The 17,447-nt window shown below is 35.2% G+C and overlaps 3 protein-coding genes across 3 annotated transcripts in view; 2 read left to right on the top strand and 1 right to left on the bottom strand.

The window, feature by feature from the left end:
* Positions 1 to 17,447, top strand: part of LOC136822806 (2-iminobutanoate/2-iminopropanoate deaminase-like) — a 224,509-nt gene that overhangs the window by 32,461 nt on the left and 174,601 nt on the right. The gene's annotated exons all lie outside the window — the stretch shown is intronic.
* LOC136822750 (uncharacterized) lies at positions 13 to 8,335 on the top strand. The gene is made up of 7 exons (XM_067079032.1): positions 13 to 166; positions 2,494 to 2,737; positions 2,982 to 3,283; positions 3,776 to 3,904; positions 4,504 to 4,582; positions 6,116 to 6,364; positions 6,637 to 8,335. Exons 1-7 carry the CDS (start codon positions 64 to 66, stop codon positions 6,809 to 6,811), a joined length of 1,281 nt encoding a protein of 426 aa, XP_066935133.1. The 5' UTR covers positions 13 to 63; the 3' UTR covers positions 6,812 to 8,335.
* On the bottom strand, positions 8,150 to 15,961 carry LOC136822748 (prickle planar cell polarity protein 3-like). Its single transcript, XM_067079029.1, is given in 6 exon segments — positions 8,150 to 8,839; positions 8,841 to 10,205; positions 10,410 to 10,613; positions 10,823 to 11,080; positions 11,975 to 12,161; positions 15,652 to 15,961. Coding segments are annotated over 6 exon segments (2,388 nt in total). The 5' UTR covers positions 15,867 to 15,961; the 3' UTR covers positions 8,150 to 8,680.

The following is a 17,447-nucleotide window of genomic DNA, read 5'->3' as shown; positions in this document are numbered from 1 at the left end:
AAAATATTTTCTCCCACGAAGGTATGAAAAGATGTCAAGTTTTTGAGTTTTTGCTTCGCAATAATGAAGTTTAAATTGATGTATATCTCTTTTGCATTTATTCTGTTGGTTTTCACCAAACAAATTTTTGCAAGCAACATTATTCGTCGCACATCGTCAAATGAAGGTAGCTATATTTTTACCCATACTCTAAAGTGTGTTTTCATCTAAAGAAAATCTTCAGAAACCGAGAAACATAGATAATAACTTATTGACTTGAGAATTGCTATTGTATCCAGGCTGTTGGACCTCAAAAATTTACTTATTTTCTTCTTTTTTTTTGGACCTCAAAATTTTCAAGTTTAATCAACTTTCCTATTAAGAATCTAATTTAGAGCACACTTTATAGGAAATTTCCTCTTATCTTCAATATCCTAAGCTCCAATCAAAAAATTAGGTTTGAGGATTTTAGCTCATATACAGCACCTCACCCCGAGAATGTAGTAAACCCCGAGAATGTAGGTTTCTCATTTTTTAGCATGGTAGCCCTAACGATAGTTCAACTTCATAAAAAGTTGTTTCAGAGCATACTGTTACATATTACTGATTATTTCTAGACATAAAATATTAACTTGAATTGATTTTTTCAGGCGAAAATCTGATTCGAAGTTGATTGGATACTACTCGAATTGAGACATTTTTTAAATAAATCCTCTCTAAATCGAAATCTATTGGAATTAAGTTATGATGATAGGGTATTTTCTTATTCCTAATGAACAAAGGAAATGTGGAAAATAGTCCATTTCAATATTTATTGTTCTAAGTTAGATATTTTAACGAAAATGTTTGACCTACCTTTGGGGTTAGTTGACCTACAATTTGGGAGCCTTCATAACCCGACATAAAAAGTCTGTCAAATTATATAAAACTTGTTTGTTGTACTTTCATAACATGAAAGTATTACCTGAGAGATGAATAATGTTGACATTTTGAGCTTTTACGACGTGTCCTAGACCCGCTGGGACCCCAGCCTAATCAGAAAATTTGCCTAAGTTGGAATGGATTCCCATTGGGAATTTAGTAGAAATTTTTTGACCCGATGTGGGAAAAGTTCCACCGGGGCTGTGAGGCAGGGGTGTTGTTACATTATTCACATATTTTAACACAGAATCTTCAACCTACAAAATAAAAACAACTTTCTTGTCTCTTCTTTTCGTCCTTTCTTTTACTTTTCATCATTTGTAGCACGATAAAATCAATATCTTTGTTAATTTTTTGTCAGAGTATATTTCTAAAGTATGAATTTCACTTAGAGAACAAAAATTTCCGATGAATACTGAAATTTCGCTCTCAGCAACCGAATCTTTTCACCTACATTCTGGGGGTTAAAAAGTGAAAAAATCCAATTTTCAGAATAACAAAAGCTCTTTAGAATATTGTTTTGGCATAAAATATTTCTAAAATTTCCTGTTATAATTAATTCAATCGAAAAAATATCAACATTTTACTATTACTAGATTTAATGCCATAAAACCAAACCTACATTCTGGGGGTTATAACGAAAATGGGAGTCAACTTCAAGGACCAAAAAAATTAGCCTAGCTATCAAAAGTAATGAAACTAACCCCTGGGAAAGGATTTTGGGAGTTCAAAATTTCATTTAAAACATTCAATATTTTTTTAAATGCAAATCTACATCTCTCAGGTCTGATTCAAATTTCACCTACATTCTCGGGGTCAGGTGCTGTAGAATCTGTTCCGCTTTTTTTCCGAACATGTAGAAAATTGGAATGATCTGGAGTATTTACAAGATACTTCACTCATTGGTCATTTGATGTAATATAGATGACGCGTTCTTTATAAAAAGTAACAATTGGTTCACTGTATTAAGGGTTAACGACCATAACCAAATCAAATAAGTATTTGCAAAAACTCCAACTTGTCCCAGCAAATTGGCAGACTCATAAATTTTGGTAAAATACGGCAGAATTGATCTTGGATATTGACTGTATAATAAAACCAATACGAGATCAAACATGAAACACATCAACAGAAAAACGTGCTTAGGCTAGACCAATTTAGTTTGTTGTTCTACGGGCACGACCGACCCTATTTTTGCTAAAATCGAAAAAATAATAATATTGAATTTCCGCTACAATATATTTTACACACTCGTTATTTGTAAGGATCAAGTTTGAATAAAGCCTAAAATCAATTCAAGAGATTGAAAAATTTAGAAAATCAAGCATTCCATACACTAAAATTTCATTATGATCTTCATCGAAGATAAAAAAAGTGAGTTTTTGATCCAGATATTTTTTGAAAAATATTTTCGGTACCTTACCAACCAATTAATGAAAAATTCATTCTTATTTTACCGACCGACCGACCCATATTTTTCTAACGATCTGCCCGTAAAGCAACAAATTAAATTGATTTCGCCTTACAAAAGAAATCTGAAAGAAAACTACAGAGTAGACGAATTATCTATTGTTATGGAAAATTTTCCACTAGGTACATTTCAAATCCGACGTCGAGGAAAACGTATCGCAACAACACCTTATAAAACATTCGAAGTACCCGAACTGTTCGATTGCGCCGACGCATGTGTATACGACACGCCCTGCAAATCTATCAATGTCAATAAAAATAGTTCACCCTGGATTTGTGAATTAGTCTCGGACGACCGGAATACAAAAGACGAATATGTGGATGCACCCGGGGTCGATCATTATGATACTGGTTGGACCTCAATAAGGTTATTTCTTTTTTCGATTGCTTTTGGTAATTAATTCGACTAAATTTCTCAATTTTTTTACATTTATCAGGGAACGTTTTGAGAGTTGCTTATTGACTGATTCGAAATTGTTAACTCGTCAAACAAGTCTTCCAAAGTTCTTTCAAACTAATTTCCATTGTACTTGTACCAAACGTACTTTAAATTTTCAAGATTAACACAATCTTCACTGTACTATGAAATTTGTTTTCTTTTTAATTTCCAGCATCATTACCAATTATGATAACAACATGTGTCTTGTATCGAAGTACTATCGTTGTAATTTACCAACCGACTCGGTTTGGGAACACATTGTCGTGGAAACTGACATGACTGTTTGCAATGAAAACCCTGCAGCGTTATTCCATTTCGATAGAGACACTGGTCGTCTGGTACACCATTGCTCTGGATATCAAGTTTGCCCTCTCCATCCTTTTGGTTCAACTTCTTGGGTTGGAATCGTTAAAACCGGTTGCAATTGGTACCAGGATATCAATGATTATTTTCATACATGGCGTCGTAATTTTCGTGAGTTATTTTTTCATATTTTCGTCATTGAAGCGCTGTCAATCTAAATAATAATAAGCATATGCCCTTACCATGGGCCCGATTCGAAAGCGACCCAAAAATAAGCCTGAGATATCGACACAATGTGCAAAATACGAAAGCATCCACCGAAGGGGGGCTTCAAAATATCTGCTGAAAAAAATCAAAAGGAGTGCGTCAAAACTATAAAGATACATCCGCTTTTTACTGTCAGACTTGCAATTCAGCAGTCCACAAAGAAATCCCTGCAGTGCATCCAGCTAAAAGAAGTAGTAGTGCACTCTCTCTCAAAAGCACACCCTTACAGTGCATTTCGTTGGTCTCGAAAAACATACCCTTAAGGGTGGCACATGTCGTAGGTCGGACCATATGAGTGCCCCCCTTTGAGGGGGGCTTGTATGTTCGAGGAGGGGGCGTTTAAAAGAAGTAATTATTACTTCGAATTAATAATGCAGTATTTCATTTGTTTAATAGTTGGCTACTTGTATAGTAACAACCTTTGCCCACATTTTCAATCTTGGGATTGGGCTCAAGGAAAACCGCTAATGCTTTATCATTGCGAGCACTGGGAGCCAAGACGTGTAATGAAATTCCCTTCAATTCGTAAGTAAAACATTCATGCCCTTCTTTTTGAGTTCAAAATATTTCACAGCTAATCCTTGTATCTCTATAACTTTCAATTATCAGTTTGGGAAACTGCGTTGAATCACAGCTTTTCCGCTGTAAAACTTCTGACTCTGAAAACTGAATAGTTCCAAGTTTAAATCCCGAACGACTGTTTCCGAAGCAAAAAAAGTGAAGCTGTAAGGTTTGAGTCCATTTTGAATGATAGATTGAATCCAGCACTTTCTTTGTTTCCATGCAGCACATTTTTCAAAGTCTGGCGATATATTTCAGTTTCAATCCGCCCGCGAGGGTTGCGCGTTTTGGAAGGTAAATAAGTGGCTTCATTTCCCCATTCAAGAGATTCCATTTTAGCACTTAGGGCTTTAAATTTAATACTTGGAACTATGCAGTTCACCGATTTATAGTACGTTTAATTTCATTTGGATGATTATAACATCTTTTTAGTACAAACCCGTTCTTTTTATATAAAAAACACTAAAAATAAAGTGCGGTGTCACATGCAAATAACCCAGATGCACACCCCAACAAAGATGAAACCCGTTAAACCAATCCACTGATTTTGTTTTAATTTTCAGCACACGGACCAGTATATGTTCAAGTTGTGATGGGACTTTCGTACAGCAAAAACTGGGATGAATACATTAACCATCCAAAGTAAACAAATATACTTTTAACATATTTTAAATCTTGTAGAGTATTTAACAAATGGGGGTTGGGGCGTTTATTAGGTACCTGGAGAAGAATAAACATGTGGGAGCGATCTCAAGTATTTTGTTCAATTCTAAATCGACTTAGGACAAATTTATTCATCATATGTTAAATAGCGAGCACCTCACGAAAAACCGGGATTTTTCATCTCGTTTCTTAGTGAGTTCCACCGGTTCCACTTTGACGATTTTCGAAAAATAGAAGCCTTTCAAGTGGGGGGCGTACGAAGTTTTGAATTACCGCCATCCCGGCCATTTTTTTGAAAATTACCGTTATCCCGTCCAAAATTTACGAAAATACCGGTCCCGCTGTTTTCCCCATAAAATTCTAAAGACTAGAAGTCAAAAATTCGGCAAAATGGAATAGAATGTGTATGAGATAGATCATTATTATTGGTTTCGATTGCAAAAATTTACAGAGATAAACTACCTTTCTAAAGAAAAAAATGTACCGGGTGTCCCAGAAAAAAGTCCGGACGTTTGATTATGTCAAGGTGGAAATGTTTACAATAGAAAGACTTTTTTATGTTAATGTGGTACTAAAACTTTGGTGGGTCCTTTTTTCAATTTGAATCATTATTCATTGAGTTATGTCATTTTAAAGTTAAAGCACGCTTTTGAAAATGTTAAAAAATGTTCAAAAAATAGCACAGTTTCACGAAAGGAGTTTCGAGTTTATCTTGATTGCTCTACCAAACCTACTTTTTTTTTGCTGGATAAAGGTTAAAACTGCAATCTAGCCCTTCCGGTTATGATAAATCATTAAAAAAAAACACCCAAGGGATTCACCCAAGGAACAAGAACAAGTGTGCAAAATTTCAGCCAAATTTGTCCATTTTTGAAGACTCCAGCCTGTCCCAAAGTTTCGAGGTGACAGACAGACATTCTAGCTCAACTTTACAAACCCAACGTTCTCCTCCCTGTATTAAAAGCCTCAAAAAGCCTCAAAATAAACCCATTCCTGATGTAAGATCCTTTTTTTGGGGGGGGGGGGGAGTTTTTCACGTTTTTTTTTTTACCTTTTTGCTGACTCCTGTGACAAGCTTTTTTTATAGTCCGAAAATTTTATGTACCGTCTACGTATAACTTTTACCGAAATACCTTTGTTTTTTATAAGAATTACCTCATCCCGGACGAAAAATCAGGTGTTTTATCGTCACCGTGGCTCTTTCAAAATACCGTTTCCCGAATACTTTTTATCGTTTTCACCGCTTCCCGGCCCTAAATTAGGCCTTATCCCGAGTACCGCCAGATCGTACGCCCCCCACTTTCAAGTGCTTTGACGCAAATTCGATTTTTTCGCTACTGCAGGAGCTTCGAAAGTGACGTCAAAAAATCGAATGTTTAGAGCCCGAAAACCCGGGCTCAAAACATTCGAAAAAGTGGCAAAGTGGAATAGACGTTAATTGTGTAAAAAAAAAGTGGGTGACGTCAAGTATAGGCTATATGTTAAAAACAATTTGTCTTTTTAAATATGCAGGTTTACCGGTGCACAAGCACCAGATTTTGTTGGCCACCAAGACGATTTCTTTACAGCAAGCGGATCCTGGACAGAAGGTTATGGAATGCGCTTTGAGGCTATTTTTGTTGCTCCATCAACTGGTGATTACAAATTCCGTATTTATTGCGATGATATATGCATGTTCAATATGGGTACATCTCCGCAAACAAAAACCACCATCATTGATTACAGAACGCCCGACATGACGCCCAATTATTTGGCATTTACGTAAGTATGCTTTTCACATTTTTATTCATTTTTTTCAAATAATTAAAAATCCTTGATCCAATTAAGGATTGTGAGTGCTATCAGAATCATAAAAAACGAGTTTAATAATTACTAGAACTGTACTTCTGAAAAAGTAAACAAATCCGAATGACCAAACATCACTTTCGTTCAATCAAATTGGGACATAATATGGTATGAAACAAAAAAAAAATCTAAAATTTCCTCTCTATTCTATATCCATGAATCTTTTACTTGCTGCAAATTTTCTTCAGGTTTACGGCTCAAGAAAGTCCAGGTTCCCACTCGTTGCTTAAAGGAGTTGGTTATTACGTGGAAATGTTGCTTCGTGAAGATATGTATGGCGATCATGCTGAATTGATGTTTTTTGAACCTTCTGAACAATTGTGGAGACCAATGGCTTCCAAATATCTTAAACGTTATCGATAACTTTCAAGATACAATCATGGACAAAAGGTTGTAGACAAATGAAATTTCAGTGAAAAATGGTGAGAAATAGAGCAAAATGACTCTTGAACAGCTTTGAATGGGTTTGGAAAGCACCCAGAACCTCTTGGGAACTTGTTTTGGATCGATATTGAAGTATTTTGCAAATATTGCAGAAGTCTACAAACCTTTTGTCCATGATTGTCTGAGAATTCTGAGACTTAGTGCATTTTCTAGCTCAAATTTTTGGGAATATCAATAGTAGTTTCACATTGAAATTGTCTCTATTGTAGTTGAGGATTATTCCTGAGTCTTAAAATTTATTTTTGCCGATTCAGCATTTTCTATTGCTCCACATTTGAGTCTATTTGAGGGGGGGTGTCAATACTTCTGAAAATGGCAGATTTTTTGATTTTTTTGGTATAATTCCTGCTGTGATGGTCGAAATCATTAGAAATTTCTTCTGGTTGTTCTTTTTGAGATACTTTGATGGAAAATTGCCACTTCAGAGAAGACCCCTGTTCAATTTTTTCTCAAAAATTCAGACAATCATGGACAAAAGGTTGTAGACAAATGAAATTTCAGTGAAAAATGGTGAGAAATAGAGCAAAATGACTCTTGAACAGCTTTGAATGGGTTTGGAAAGCACCCAGAACCTCTTGGGAACTTGTTTTGGATCGATATTGAAGTATTTTGCAAATATTGCAGAAGTCTACAAACCTTTTGTCCATGATTGTACTTTGAAAGCCTGAATTAAAAACATGGTATGCATCTGTAATAAAATGACTTTGTTGGTGTGCAAACGGTGATTTCTGTACCTAACTGAAGATATTGACCCTTAAAAATAGTTTCAGCCAGAAACAGCTATTTTGTTCACTTTTTGCACTTTTGGAAGCTCAATATCTCGAGTTAGATAAAAAATCATATAAACTCGCAATATATCCCTAATTTTAATTTTTCGAGAGTTTTTTAAAAATATACAGGTCTGCCTTTTCTCCAGTTAAAATTTTCATTAAATTTTGACCCTATGATGTTTGCCTGAGACCGTCATATTTGTCCAAAAAACACACCAAAGTGTCCAAAAAAAATTGGCACCTATGTTATTTTGATTCCCCTACCCCTTAGCTTACCAAAAATGTATAACAAGTGCTTTGACTAAAAAAGTCGAGCGATTTTACAAATTTCCCCCTACTAATAGAGAAGTTTTTGAATTCACTCAAATTTCCCTTAAAAGAAAAACCCAGGGTCGACAGAGTTGTTCGCTATTACAGACCGAAAAGACTGTTCCAGCTCCCTGGGTAGACCGTCCTTGTAAGAAATTCTTACTCAGATTAGCAAACATAGATTTTACTTTGTTTTATTAACATTTTGTTATTTCATTATTTACATTTTTTATTTTCCTTTTGTATATATAACAACACTTAAGAAAATACATAATTTAATTGACACCCGGCGGTGAATTTTTCACAGCCTGCACACGGAGCACTAAACCTAACATATTCTAATATATTTCACAATGAAAAAATACATTTCACGATCATTTGATTTATGATCTAATATCGTACCCAGAGCCTTGGGACTTGAACCACTTTTTGGATTCAACATTTCTGAATCTTTTAATTACCTTGGGATCTAAGACGAACCAATTTCAAAATTATTATTATATATTATGTGTGCAGATTTAACATAAAACTGAGTGAAAAACTCAGTTCTCCAAATCATTGCCATAATACACTAGAGGAATGATATGTAAAATAGATTTTAGTAAAACTAAAAATATAAAACCAAAAAAAGTTAAAAATGCATAATTTTCAAATGTAAGGAGAGAGCTAGATCAGTGGAATAAAAAATAAAATATTAACTATGAAATGGTTATGAGATAACACATTGCCCTTGGTTTTTACTTTTCCTTTTTGATTTTTTGGGACTTTTACTATTTCTTCGATGGTCCATAGCCATATCGTCTTGTGTGACGTAATTAATTCGAGTCATTTGTTGATCTTCAGCCGAAAACATACCGAAAGAACGGGCTGGTTTTACGGGAGTCGTTAGATTCTGTTTTTTTATTGGTTGCTTTCTTACTCAACTCCATTTTATTGTAAGATTGTTTCTTCGGCGAATTGACATCAATGTTCAGTTTTAAGTTTGCAACTGCGTCATTTTTCGATTTGTAATTTTTAGAGTTCGTTAAATTCGTTTCCGATTTAGTGCGTTTCTTTTTACCGTCCCGTTCGTCACGGCGACCCGCTACACGCGCTTTTCCCGCGTCTAACGATTCTGTTGAACGCGATTTAACAGTCATAAGAGGGATGTTAGGTTTTTCGTCGTCCATTTGATAAACGAGAGGAGTTTGTTTACGTCTTTGCGTGCGTTTTCGTCTCTCAACTTCGTAGTCCGAGAAATATGAATCGTCAACTTTCCGACGTCGGTGCCGACGATTAATTTGTCGTTCACCTTGGACAAGTCTTTCTATAGTATCATTACCGTTCAAATGACTCATAGCGTCGCCATATTTTTTAGTCGACGTCGTGCTTCGGTTACTGCGCATGCTCCGTACAGATTGTTTCTCCCAGTCCTCTTCTTGTTTACGATGCGTGGTCGCTTCTTTAGGGGGTACCATGTCGATCCAAATCTCCGGTCCCGTAGGTTTAGGTCTTTGTTTTGGGGGAACACGAAGTATAGGTTTCTTACTGTGACGATTACTGGGAGGAAAGGATGGAAGTTCTTTCGCTCTTGAAGAAGCGACGGAAGAACAAGTGGAACTCGTTTCGTCTTTTTCGTCACTTTCTTCCTTTATTACGCCACCGTTCGGCATATTACGTACTATATCCCCGATTTTCTCTGCTGCTGCTAGACCGTATTTATCCAAAGAACTTCGATAACTAGCCTTCGATCTGATTTCGACGATTTTGCGAACCGGTTCAGGTGACATTGTACTGGAACTGACATACCCGTCGCGTGAATTATTGTTTGAACTTTCTGACGACGGTCTGTAAGATCGGTTTCTTGACGCTGATCGAGGAGGATATTTCGGGTTAACCGGATTCGGTGGTGGGATGCCCCGACTACAACCGGAAGAGCAAAATATTTCTCCGTTTTTCGGTAGAAATGGTTGACCGAGTAACGTTTGTCCGCAATTGAAACAGCTGAAGCATTTCTCATTCGCGTGCCAATGTTGACTGCCGTGTGCCATTTGACCGACATCGATACCGATCGGCTCTCCACACGAATCGCAAAACTCAGCGAACATTTTCTCAAAACAGACACAACAAATTGGATGGTTATCACGCATGACGTAACGTTGTCCACCGAGTGAACTGTCACACTCGTAACACGCGAAATGTCCCAAATGCCAGAAACGACCCTCTGCTTCTGTACACTCATCCGAGAAAATGATCTGAAAAATGAAAGGCAAAAAAAGGTTAAGTAAGTAAACTTCATAGTCCAAAAAAAAGTCCACAAATTAAAACTTTAACTTATGAATAAAACACCTAGAGTGAAAAATTTTCTCCCCTAACAAGAAATAACCTGTTTCTAATGCACCTTTGGTAGGAAGTACAAGCACAAGCATTAAGATGGAAAACTTTTTTATCAAACTAACCTCGTCACAAGCTGAACATCTAGGTTTCAACAATTCAGCATGGTGACGTCCGCAATAGACGCGTCCCTCTTGGTAGAAATACACCAGATCAACCAACAATTCTTGACACGTGGTACATTGAAAACAAGCCGGATGCCAGCATGCTTCTTTTCCTGCTCGCCAGGCGTGAACAACTACTTCGCCAGGCACGATACGTTTGGAACACTGATATGAAACAAAGTAAATGTTTGAACATTTGCAAAAAAAAGGTTCACTTTATTAAAGAAGTAATACCATATCTTATTTCCTTTTTCAAGAAAGAAAGTCATCTATAAACAAAGATTTAAACCCTTTCTTTAGACCACATTTAAAAAAAACCTTTGACAATTTACTCATTAGAAATACTTTTAAATGAAAACATAATCTCTCGTTACCTGTTGGCAGACACCCGAACTTCCTTCCGCAACGTTCGGAAATAAGCGGACGTTTCCTCTACCCAAACAATCTTTACGCCGTCGACCGTGAAAACTGCGAAGTTCACGTTTTTCTTCTTCAGATAAATTATGACAATGTTTTGAATCGCTATCGTGAGGAGGTAGTTGGTATAATAACTGTTTGGCTCGATAGTTTTCACCAATACTATTCACAAACGGGATTTTGTCTTCATGTAAACTGTTCATGTAAGCATTGACCTAAAAAAGATTGAGGCTTAATGAGATCTTGTTCTAATGATGTAGAAAGTTCTCTCAAACGAGATAAGATATGATTAATAATAAGTTAAATATAAGATAGGATTTGCATTAAACTTAGTGATTAGTTGTCATTGGTTAATTGTGTCAGTTCGAGATATCGAATAGTTAGATCACTATGTAGAACGCTGGTTCATAACGCGAAGGGTCCCAGGTTTATCCCCCGCCCAAAACAAAAAACCGGATTTCTTATAACTGTTCAAATGTTACGTAATAAAACTATGGAATTTCAATATTACCCAAGCAGCAGTATAGGGCTTTCGACTTTTTCGCTTTTGTATAAACAATGACATTGACAAGTCTCCTGATTCAACATTTCTCAATTCTTTAGTAAGTTCAAATTCAAAATATTGCATATCAAAAAAGGCCCTATTCCAAGTTTGCAAATTCATGATGACATGATGATCCTCAGAATTGGTAATAAATCTGATCAAGGGGTATTAAAATATGAAATACGTTTAAAGTAAGAGGGATTTGTACTAAAAATGAACTTTTAAAGTAGATGATCATTCAATTGAGGAAAGGAGGTCTGACAAGATTAACATGAATGACAAATGATGAAAAGAATTTCAGAGATTTTCAAGAATGTAGAATATGCAACATGTGTCACAAGACTTTATCAAGACATCACGCTCAAAAATAATCCCGCACGTCAATCAAATACCCTTTTTTTAATCTGATAATTTGGTTTGAAATCTTATAGATGCCCATAGCTGGGATCCAAGTCACTATCCTTCCGATTAAAAAAAACAATTCGTTCGTTCATTCAACCTTAGTGAACCGGAACTTTTGTATACAGTACGTCAAGAAACGAAAATAGCAGTTTTTTTCACATACCAGTTCTCCAGAGACGCCAGGTGGCACCCATGCATATTCTTCAGTCGAGCATCCACTATCTCCATCATTACCCATACTGCTTGGATGTTGGTCAGCAAATTTACTTATACTGTACGTTTTCTCTTGTATGGTAGGCGGTAGTAAGCAGTGATCTTCTCTACTGCACCGACAGTGACGACATATCTTCCTACATAAAGAGAATGGAAAAGGATATGGTTAAAAACTAAACATGAAACACACCTCTTTAAATATTAGGCAGTTTCAACAGTTCAATTATAGACTTTGAAACTATTTTTCTCGGACAAATAAATGAATCATACTGATTTTGATAGAGAAGGTATGAGCGTATTTCATTTCGTTCGAGCCGATAGTTTGTGAGTTGAAAGTTTGGTTTTAAATGATGAGTTTAGTTGATAGTGAATCGATTATAATAGGAGATCAGCCAGGATTATAAATCAGAATCCAGAAAAAACTGATCACAATTTTTGATAATATATAAAATTTATCTTTTATGGTAAAGATTCCTTCAATATTTTTGACAGTTAATCATTCGACGTCATAGGTTTCAAGGTTAGGTGGAGGTCGGGTCGATATTTGGTGACTAGAATCTGACGAATAAATATAATGCTATGTTTATGACCTACGTCATAAATTGAAGAAAGTCTTCATCGAATCAAAAATTACGAATTTCATATTTTATGCGGTCATTTTAAAAAGAGGTTGAGAATTTTAATTGATTAATGAGATTTGTTTAAGAGCGCAGCGTGATCTATAAAACACAAAGATCATACAACAACAACAAAGCCCCATAAGCCGTCAATCTTCTTTAGGGTAGATTGTTGTATAAATTTCAAGATGGTGGTCAACTGAAAAACCTTTTGACCCAATTATGTGGGTTCTGTTTGAAGACCCCTTGCTGTGATAAAAATCGGGAGTTTGTTTCAAATCTGTCATTAGATATTACTGAACTCATATTACGGTTTGTAATGAAGATAAACGCTATAATGTGATTATATTTTCTTGTGTATCCTCGAAGAAAAGTTAGCCATCTTTATTGAAAAAAAAAGAAGAGTGAAGGGAGCAGAGCATCTTGTCTAGAATATGAATAAAAGTAATAACCCAAAGGCTAGCATATGAAATAGGTTTCAATTAAAAGAAAAACTAATTATCATGAAATGTAAATTGTGCGGTATCTTTTGAACCAAAAACGTCTCGCGCTCTTTCAAAAAATTCAAAATTCAAACGCTAGGTAGTGTTACATAAGAAACTAAATGACCAATATCCGGGCCGCGCGTACAACAAGGCGTTTATAATTTGCGTCAGTAAAAAAATGTTACGAAAATAATGTCGAAAATGAAGAATTGCGGTACTTAAAATTGCATTTAGATGATTAACAGCAAAAGATCGAAGTGTCAACCAAACACCCTATTAAACTGTCAACTTGGAGTTTTTTTACTAATAGCTTTGTTTTGGTTGCAGTATTTATAATGTCTGTCTGTTCATATGGCAATTTAACCTTAATGATTAGACGATAATTTTCAAGCAATTTTCGAAACTTTATTTTAGGCATAAGAAGAATTGCAAGTAAATTTACCAAATAGCTAGTCGTAATTTTAGTACAAATTTCATGACTGAAAAATCAGGCGAAAAGATGCAATCAAAAAATGAGCATTATTCAAAAACCAAAAGATATTGGTTTTTCCTAAATTTTACAAAATTATGTTGCAAAATACACCAAAATTTCTTTTCATTAAATACTAAGGAAGATTAGGGTTGCTTTTCATAAAAAAACAATCACTTTTAATGAGAAATGAACCAACATATTTTAATGAGTTTTATTTCCCGTCGACGGAAATAGTAGCACGCTTGAAATTCCAAAAAAGACATTAAGGAGATAAAATCGTCACATGTTGTTGACGAGCTGAATTCAACTTGACAGGCATGAAAGGTTTTGTATGGGAGACTGTATAGCATAATTCGCGCTTACATTGAAATATCACGATAGGGGATAGCCTATACTAGACGTCACCCGCGTTTTTTTACGCAATTAACGTCTGATTCTATGGGTGATGGTGCATGGCCGTTCTTAGTTGGTGGAGTGATTTGTCTGGTTAATTCCGTTAACGAACGAGACCTTGACCGGCTAAATAGTCGGGCTATTCCACTTTGCGACTTTTTCGAATGTTTTGAGCCCAGGTTTTCGGGCTCTAAACATTCGATTTTTTGCCGTCACTTTTAACTTTCGAAGCTCCTGCAGTATCAAAATAATCGAATTTGCGTCAAAGCACTTGAAAGGCTTCTATTTTTCGAAAATCGTCAAAGTTAGGGGAGAGAAATTCGTCAAATCTACGTCAATCTCGTGTAGTGGGTTTTCAGTAAAATCTAATTTTGAAAGACTTGCCTAAGATCGCCTTGCTTTGGTTTTGCTATCTACCGTTAGAATCTAAATCTAATGATGAACCCAACATATAAATTAGTTTACTTATTATTCTGAGGGAGTAAAAAGACTGCAGTTCAAAACTCTACGTACAATTAGGAGGTCTCCTTGAGGGGTAGAAGTGGTCAAATTATTGGGTTACAAACTGACACGCTTGTTGATCCGTCAAATATAGGAATATCAGGACAGGGAATCTCGGAAACCTAAAAACATTTCTAATAACAATCTAAGTATACATAGAATGATCGGAATTTTCCAAAACAAATGAAGGTATCCGCCAAGGAAATTGATAACATCTATCAAAAAATCGGTCTAAATTTAAATCCAAGGAGCGGTAGTTAACGACTGATACAAAATTCTTTATAAATTTTCCAAATTCTTGTCAAGACATTATTGTGTGGAGTTAAGAAGACAAACGATGACAAGAAAATGGAGTTACGAAACTGTCTGAAACGTACAGACAAAAAAAATGTAATTAGATTTTCTATCGGCTGAAACCAATTTCCTTTTTGTTAATGAATCAAACCGAACAAATTTTGAGATTAAAAGATAAAAAACCAAAATGGAAAATGACAAATAATTCCTTCGAACATCGAAATATCCTTGGAAAATTATTTAAGGCTGTAACTAAATCAGAAAGATAGATTATAAAGCGTTCGAAGCTGTACTATGGATCTTTTACTGTTAAGCTAATACAATCTAGAATTAGGAGTAACCGAAAAAATATCGATAATTCTTTCGTTAAAATTGCCCTCACTATATGAGGTATCATTCTTTTTTTCTAAATTTATACCTATCAATCAAAAAGTTTATACTAGTAACATTGCAACAAGATTGTCGATTTAAATTAAACACTGTTGATAAAATGATCATTTTAAAGATAAGATTAATGCAATGATTCGCCATACTAATTACCCGAAAAAAATTCCTTCATTCAAAATGACCTAAGTGATAAGGTTTAAGAAATTTATGGTAAAAAAACTTGCATTGTAACCTGGAGAAGTTTTTAAGCCTGTTGGTAGATAAAAAAGGAAGAAAAACCTGCATTTGGAAAGGTTTGTAAAAACAGGGAGATAAACCTATATGTTGACTGGTTTTGAGGTTCGGAAAACGTAGGGAGACAAACCTGTATTGAGAGGTTCGAAAAAAATAGGGAGACAACCTGCATTTTGAGAGGTTTTAAAAACGTAGGGAGACAAACCTGTATTTTGAGAGGCTCGAAAAAAGTAGAGAGACAAACCTGCATTTAGAGCAAAGCATTTCTTCGTCATCTTCAGTTGCCGAAAAATATAAATCTTCATTCAAACAAGAAGAAGTCATTGATCTTTGTTCTTTGCTTTGTTCTGTTGTCATGGAGACCATTGTATTGTTATTGTTGTTGTGTGTCACGTGATGTTGATGTTTTGTTCGTGAGTATTTATTGTTGTGGTTGTTGCTTGATGTGTCTGGCAACATAGTCACATGTGTAAAATACGTTTTGTTTTGTACAAATTTTGGGTTTTTATTTGATTTGACTTTTTATTTAGTTCTTGTATAACGGAAAGGAGAAAGTTAAATATAAAGGTGAAAAAAGTCAATTCTAATTTAATCTAATTCTTGACAAACACTATACTTAGATAAGACTCAAAGCTAAAATCCAAACCCACAGACTTGAGAGCCTTCAAAATTCATAAAACTCAGATTCAGAGTTTAACCAGAAACGAACTTCTAGCCCTATTTAGTTACTGGACTCCTGTTAAATGTAAATAAACATCTACCATTACAAACACCTTCGCAAAACATGGTTGACATTAGTCTGCAGACCTCAAACAAGACCACTTCAAAGGATCCCTGATAAAAATCTCTATCAACACATTTGTACAAACTGGTGAGATTATATTTCTTCACATTTTCGATTTCATCAAACCAAAAATAATACAAAATATAATCCGTACAAAGAGGTTGAGAATTGCTCAAAATGGTAAGACACCAGTCAAACTTTCGTAAGAAGATTTTAACAGTACACAATTATTATAGAAACTTGTGTACATGAAATTTTATACACTTTTTAAAAATTTTATCAATGAAAAACAATCAACAACATTAAAACCTCTCACAAAAAATATTAAATCCACGTGATCCTAAGCATAAAAAAATGTGAAAAACCCGGGGGGGGCACTGACCTTGACGACCGACGGGGACGTGCCGCTGGAGTTTCGAAAGTCGATCCTGTCAGAAATGAAATTTGATGAAAAAGAGACCCTGTCAGAAGAAAAATTTGATGAAAAACCTACCCTGTCAGATTCTACTGTGAAAAACCTTACCCTGTCAGATTCTACCCTGAAAAACCTACCCTGTCAGATTCTATGTTAAAAACCTACTCTTTATGCACGTTTTTCGCGTTTTTCGTAAAGCATAACGTGATATCAACATTTCCAGGCTAAAAAACTACAGCATTGCATAAACATTAAACCTCAATACCTGGAAAATCGACCAAAAGAATCGACGACGAGAGTTATGCTTGAATTGATTTTTTCAGGTGAAAATCTGAACCGAAGTTGATTGAATACTACTCGAATTCTATTGGAATTAATAGGGTATTTTCTTATTCCTAATGAACTAAGGAAAAGTGGAAAATAGTCCATTTGAATATTTATTGTTCTAAGTTAGATATTTTAACGAAAATGTTTGACCTACCTTTTGGGGTTAGTTGACCTACAATTTGGGAGCCTTCATAACCCGACATAAAAAGTCTGTCAAATTAATTAAAACGTTTTTGTTGTACTTTCATAACATGAAAGTATTACCTGAGAGATGATTAATGTTGGCATTTTATAAGCTTTTACGACGTGTCCCAGACCAGCTGGGACCCCAGCCCAATCAGAAAATTTGCCTAAGTTTTGAACAATAAAATTTCTATCCCCATTGGGAATTTAGTAGAAATTTTTTGACCCGATGTGGGAAAAGTTCCACCGGGGCTGTGAGGCAGAGGTGTTGTTACATTAATTTTTTGTCAGAGTATATTTCTAAAGTATGAATTTCACTTAGAGAACAAAA

Source organism: Clytia hemisphaerica, unplaced genomic scaffold (genome assembly GCF_902728285.1).
Source record: "Clytia hemisphaerica strain Z4C2 unplaced genomic scaffold, Clytia hemisphaerica genome assembly, whole genome shotgun sequence".
In the NCBI taxonomy this organism is placed as follows: domain Eukaryota; kingdom Metazoa; phylum Cnidaria; class Hydrozoa; order Leptothecata; family Clytiidae; genus Clytia; species Clytia hemisphaerica.
The sequence above is the reverse complement of the archived record's forward strand: the minus strand, read 5'-3'. Positions and strand labels throughout refer to the sequence as shown.